The sequence below is a fragment of the Nematolebias whitei genome, chromosome 4 (assembly GCF_014905685.2).
Source record: "Nematolebias whitei isolate Nwh7 chromosome 4, NemWhi1, whole genome shotgun sequence".
Taxonomy (NCBI): Eukaryota; Metazoa; Chordata; class Actinopteri; order Cyprinodontiformes; family Rivulidae; genus Nematolebias; species Nematolebias whitei.
In genome coordinates, this window is record NC_056501.1 from 54,180,316 (window position 1) to 54,187,287 (window position 6,972).

The following is a 6,972-nucleotide window of genomic DNA, read 5'->3' on the forward strand; positions in this document are numbered from 1 at the left end:
CATATATGGCAAGAAGATCATCGTCGAGTCAGACCACAAGCCGTTGGAGCACATATTGACGGTTTACAATACAACATTGTAAATACAACACCATCCACATTTTGATGTTGTCAGTCCAGGGAGTTGAACTGGCGACCTTTTGATCACAGGCTCGCCTTCTCTAATCTCTGTGCCATCACTCCCCCATACTTGAATTTCTGCAACATTTTAGAAAAAAAAACACATGTAGGGCAATAATATCTTTATTTTTGTAAATTTTACATAATATATTAAGAAATAAAACCCACTGTCATTTGTCCATTAAGGCAGGTTGTCTCCCGCCACCATACTACAAGATTCACCGATGCATCAACAGTTTTTCAAGTGCAATAAAGTTCAATCTGGTCCTCTGGACATTAAAAAAAAAAAAGGCAAAAAAATGTAGAAACGTTTCGTCTCTCATCCGAAAGACTTCCTCAGTCTGAGGTGCTGTATTCAGCTCAGTCTCTTAAATAGCACCTTCTCAGAGTGGATCAACCAGTTTGCTGCTGACAACCAAAACCAGCTGTTCACATGGTCAAGAAGGCCCATCAGCCTAACAATGGATCATTAGCACCATGATGGCTGTTTACTATTCACAGGGGGTTGAATGATACTAGCAATAACAGCATTGTAAGATGGGGACAGTTGAACCCGGAGGCCTCCACCCCTGTTTAATGATGGACGATTTCTTTTCACAAAGATGGCCTCCTTTACTCCTCTCAAACCATCGTTCCTCTCTGTCCAGGATGTAAACATCTTCATTCCTGAAAGAGTGACCGCTGACCTGGAGATGAGTGTAGACCGCAGAATCCTGGCCTGATGATGTTGATCTTCTGTACTGGGCCATCCTTTTGGCCAGTGGCTGTTTAGTTTCCCCAATGTAAGACTGATCACAGCCCTCCTGACACTGAACAGCATACACAATATTACTCTGTTTGTGCCGGGGGACTGGATCTTTGGGATGAACCAGTCTTTGCCATAATGTATTTTGGGGTTTAAAAGCCACTGGGACGTTATGTTTAGAAAATAAATGTCTCAGTTTCTCTGATACTCCCTCAACATACGGACTTCAACTGTCCCCCTCTTACAATGCTGTTATTGCTAGTATCATTCAACCCCCTGTGAATAGTAAACAGCCATTTGTGTGCTAATGATCCATTGTTAGGCTGATGGTCCTTCTTGACCATGTAAGCAGCTGGTTTTGGTTGTCAGCAGCAAACTGGTTGATCCACTCTGAGAAGGTGCTATTTAAGAGACTGAGCTGAATACAGCACCTCAGACTGAGGAAGTCTTTCGGATGAGAGATGAAACGTTTCTAAATTTTATTTTATTTTTATGAATGTCCAGAGGACCAGATTGAACTTTTTTGGATTTTTCTACCTGGATTATTGAGCATGCATCAGGATAGTTTTTCAAGTGTATACATTTCAAATTGCACAAGTAAGAATATCCCGTGCATACAAATGCACAGAAGATGCACAGCTGTGGCTGAGTGGTTAGAGCAGTCGTCTTCCAATGCAAGAGTTGCGGGTTCGATTCCACCAGCAGTCACATGCCAAAGTGTCCCTGGGCAAGACAATGTCCCCCTCATTGCCTCCAATGTGTGTCCCATCATTGTGTGAATGTGATAAAGCTCTGATTAGTCTTTGTACAGATCTAGTAGAGTGCTGTATGAATGGGTAAATGAGGCACAGATTGTGTTGTTAAGCACTTTGAGTATCTTGATTAAAAAAGCGCTTGTGCAGTCCATTTACCATTTACAACTAGTCAAATACATGTGCACAAATCACCTGCTGTGGACAGATCAGTCAATTTGAGTGCACAGATGAGCTGTTTGTGAATGTGACGTTTGATTGCTGCGTTCAAGGCTACTGAAAAGCTGGGACAACTGACTCTACCAGACATACTTGGTTATTGGGAATAGACCCATTTCTAACTTGGCACAAAAGCTCATAACTCCCATATTAAAACATAAATGCTTATTATCTGGTATTTTTAGCAGAGGAAAATATATTTAAAGTGTATGCGTTTTAATGATGCAGTCTCTATTTTGTCAATTATCTTATCATAAACAATAGGAATTTTTTTGGATGCTGATTATATTGAACATTAGCATTTCTTGAAAATCTTTACAACTGTAAGTTAGTAGAAAATAAATCTTATGACCTACTCTTGGTGTAACATCTTTATAGATCAACTCGGGTGACACGTCGGGTCATTTATTGATGTATAATCCGCCGGGAGTTTATATGCATGTTCATATCCTTATGACATTCCTGCATATTCTTGAAGGAATAAATTAGATTAGAAAACAAAATAATCTACTTTACTTGTCAATCTGTTTTCCACAACACAATGCTATTTTCCCCTAACCAAAAATCACGGTTTGACATGACGTCATGCAGGACATCATGCCGACTTCAAGAATGTGTACGTTTGAAAAACTGTTATTTGTGAATCTTGTAGTGCACATTTGTAAAACGCAAGGTACATTTGTAAATTTGAAGCAATCTGCTGGCTCCTTAAATAAATATTGTTATTAACTGATTTTTATGTATGTGAATGTTCCTGTTCAGTGTCCTGAGATGACTTCTGCTGTGAATTGGTGCTAAATAAATAAACTGAATTGAATTAAATTAAATCTCATTGTACACATAAATCACTATGGAGGAGGATTAGGGCCACGGTGCAAAAAACTTGTTTCCCTTTTTTCTGCGAAAAAAAGTCAGAATTCTGAGATGTAAGTCAAAATTCTGACTTTTTTTCTCGAATTGAATTGAATTGAAAATTAAGGAAGAAAAAAAATTTGCACCATGGCCCTAATCGTCTTCCGTAAATCACGGTGTATGGCGTGTGTGACAACTTTTGACACTGATTTATCTTCAGAGTTTTTACTTCATGAATTTTGAGAAAAAAGCTGGAGGATGGAGGTCCACACGCCCGACCTGCAGGGGGAGGTAATGTAGTTTATCAATCAAAATTAACCCACGAAGAAGAAGAGTCACGTGACCTGTTGGCTTGTTTGTAGCCGGCTCGCGCGTCTTTCTTCAGTTAGCTGTTCTGTGTGGACTTGAGGAGAACAACAAGTCTAAAGCCAGTTCGGATCCACAAGTTATTCAATCAGATCATGTCTTACAGAACCAAAGGCAGCCGAGGAGACGCTTCCAACCTGGAGAACCAACACCGGTATGTTGTGTGTTCATCGTACATAGCTAGCTTGTGTTATTAGTCGACCTGTTGTTGGCTGTAAAAGCCCATAGTAAACGCTAAACCCAGTCAGTATGCATGTGTTGATGTATTTCTGTATGTATTCAGAGAGTAAAGTGGGTCAGGGTTCGGCTCGGGTTTTCCCGCCGCTGAAGACAGATGTTTCGTCTGCAGTAGGAAGCAGATGGCGGGAGAAGCTTTGTCTCCTCGCTACATTTGGTTTGAATGAAATTTAAATGTTTTCTCCTCCTGTCCAGACAAGCTGCCTGTGTTTACTGGACACAAAACTATCCAATGTGTCCCAAAGTGAACATTCAACAGAACAAGATTAGTAAAAGTTCATTTATAAACTCCGTAAAATCTGTAGAACCGAGCCTGATTCAACTCTGAGGAAACTCTAGCCCTCAAACAATTAACAAAACAGAAACATTATAATCAAACCAGCAGGTAAGAGAAGCTCGATTATTATAATGGATAAGGAACAATATCTGGGAAGGTTACAGAAAACTTTATAACAATAATTATTATTTAAAATGATCTAAACACACACACATATATACATATATATATATATATATATATAGATTTATATATATATATATATATATATATATATATATACATTTTCTTAGTTCATATCTTAGATGTTATTACTGTTTTTCTTATACATTTTATTGTTGGACGTAACTGGGACCTTGTGTACATAATTTCGCTCCACCACATGTACCACATGAGGTGCGAATGACAATAAAGAAACTCTGACATACATATATATATAATACATATTTATATATATATATATATATATATAATACATATATATATACATACATATATATAATACATATTTATATATATATATACATATATATAATACATATATATACATATAATACATATATATATATATATATACATTTATATATATACATTTATATATATACATTTATATATACATTTATATATATACATATATACATATATATATACATATATATATATATATATATACATATATATATACATACATATATAATACATACATATATATGTATATATACATATACATATATATATGACACCATCCCTATTATTAAGAACACAATAATTTATGTAATAAAAATTAAAAAAGTATCTGCTGGGCAGTATCTGATCAGACTCCAGGAGCTCCAGCATTTCAACCTGAACTTTGTTTCCTTTAAGGTTGATAGGCTTGGTCCAAAGAACTTTAGTGTGAATATTTTTGGTGCTATTTCAACAATTCATATTTCAAAAGGTTCAGCTCATTCAGAATATTCCTGCTGTGACTTTTGGTATTTGTGCAATTTTTACTTTTTAAATATTTTCCTTTGTCAGACATGTTTTTCTCATTGAAAATAAATGGAGCTCTCCACATCCTTTGTGCTGTTTACAGCTTGTTCATGTTTATTGTCATTCACACATAGGCGTCGCAACCATTATATGTGAAGGGGACAAGTCCCCCCCACATTAAAAAAACGTTCATTTGGATCCCCCCACTTTTACTATGAAACGTTCAGGCGGCGCAGTTTCTCTTTCTTCGTGAACAAATCCATTCCACTTGATTAATAGGAGAATACTCAATCTAATAAAACTCCACTCCAGGTTTTCCTGGTTACCTCCACCTCTACACACAGAGCAGAAACTGTGCAGGCAGCCGCTGCTGAGTCTCCTGCTTTGGTAGAAAACGTGCACAGGTGCAGGAAATGGAGACACCTCTGCGTTGCTCACTCGCCAGTTTAGCAGCTTAGTGCAGGCAGTTGTTGACCAGGGGGGTTGATCATCAACATATATTCATGTTAGGAGGATGCTTGAGTGCAGCGCTACGTCTATAGCATGTTCTCTTAGCAGTAACTGTGACGCTGCAGGTGTAAGAGATGCTGTGTGTTCAGGTGCATTAAAGTTGAAATGTCTTTAAAATCCCACACCTTATTGTCCTCAAGCTTCGTGAGAAACATCATTTAGATGAGTAGTGTTGAACACAAGTAAAAATGTCTAGTGGTGATGTTTTTTATTTCTCTATAAACACAAATAGTGCAGATCTGACGCTCTGTATTAAAGTGTATTAAAGTTAAAATGTCTCTAAAACCCACAGCTGAATTTACACAAACTTGGTGAGAAATATGCTTTAAATGTGTGGAATTAAAGCAAATCTAGGTGAAATGTTGCTTGTTTTGTACATTAGTGCACATTTCTTTTGCGCACGTGCGCACACGCGCGCGCACACACCTACACACATCGTTGTGTCCCCCCCACATTACGGATGCTTCTGACGCCCTTGAATTCACATGTGGTACATGAGGTGGAACAAAATTGTGTACAGTACACAGGGTCCCAGTTACACCCAACAAACCAAAAATATAAAGTGTATTTCCTGATGCATGCTCAATAATCCAGGTAGAAAAATCTAAAAAAAAAAAAGTTAAGTCTGGTCCTCTGGACATGTTTTATTTTTTTGAATGTCCAGAAGACCAGACTTAATTTTATTAGATATAAAGTGTATTACTGCTCATTTCAGCTTCTTTTCTGATCATCAAAGTTCATGTTCAATAATCCAGGTTAAAAAAAATCAAAAGTTAAAAGGACTTCCGGTGACATCATGACAGGAACAGCAGTGTAAGAGCAGAGCTCCGTCAGAATTGAGAAATATATTGACAACAATAAATTTTGATAACCTTCAGTCCTGTAAGTAATAATGAGTTCCTCCACGAGACAAAAGACAGCTAAACAAGGGACCTCAAAGAAAACAGAAGACGACCAACAGAAATCACTTAGCCCAGCTAATGCTAGCTTAAATGCTAGTCGCCAGTTAACCAGTGAGTCCACACTTTTGGACGAGATTAAAAAACTTTGTGAAGAGAATAAGCAGGGTCACAGTCAGACCAAATCATCTTTGGACCACTTAGAGCAGTCGGTGGCAGATATCAGGAACCAAATTGGTGTACATGAAGAGAAAATCACTGTTTTAGAAGAACGGATGAGTTTGGCTGAAGATACCGAGGCACGACAGCAGAGGGCGCTTCGACACCTGCTCCGCCATGAGACAGAACTTGCAGCGATGTGTGACAACCTTCAAAACAGACTGAGAAGAAATAACTTGAGAATATTTCAAATACCGGAGGGATGTGAAGGTGAAAATATGATTACATTTGTAACAGACCTACTACACAAAGTACTGACACTTCCACCTGAAATAGAAATCAAAATTGACAGAGCACACCGCTCATTTCAATCAAAACCAAAAGACGCAGTAGCGCCTCCCAGATCAATCATCGTGAGGTTCCTGGACGCAGCGGTCAAAGACCGGGTCTTACAGCAAGCATGGAACCAACGGCAGGTGCTATTTCAAGAGAAGAGAATTTATTTTGACCAGGACTACTCTCCTGAGTTACAAAACAAGCGGGCCAAAGTCCGTGCAGTAATTAAACAGCTTAGACAAAAAGGCCTCCACCCCTGTTTAACGATGGACGATTTCTTTTCACAAAGATGGCCTCCTTTACTCCTCTCTCAAACCATCGTTCCTCTCTGTCCAGGATGTGAACATCTTCATCCCTGAAAGAGTGACCGCTGGCCTGGAGATGAGTGTAGACCGCAGAGTCCTGGCCTGATGATGTTGATCTTCTGTGCTGGGCCATCCTTTTGGCCAGTGGCTGTTTTGTTTCCCCGATGTAAGACTGATCACAGCCCTCCTGACACTGAACAGCATACACAACATTGCTCTGTTTG

The 6,972-nt window shown here is 38.5% G+C and overlaps 1 protein-coding gene across 1 annotated transcript in view; it reads left to right on the top strand.

Moving 5' to 3' along the window:
* The first annotated feature begins 3,013 nt into the window (after positions 1-3,013).
* Positions 3,014-6,972, top strand: part of LOC119409183 (stem-loop binding protein) — a 49,671-nt gene continuing 45,712 nt past the window's right edge. Inside the window, exon 1 of the mRNA XM_037676043.1 lies at positions 3,014-3,207. Coding sequence (XP_037531971.1) covers positions 3,149-3,207 — 59 coding nt within the window. The 5' untranslated portion in view covers positions 3,014-3,148. The remainder of the gene's footprint in view (positions 3,208-6,972) is intronic.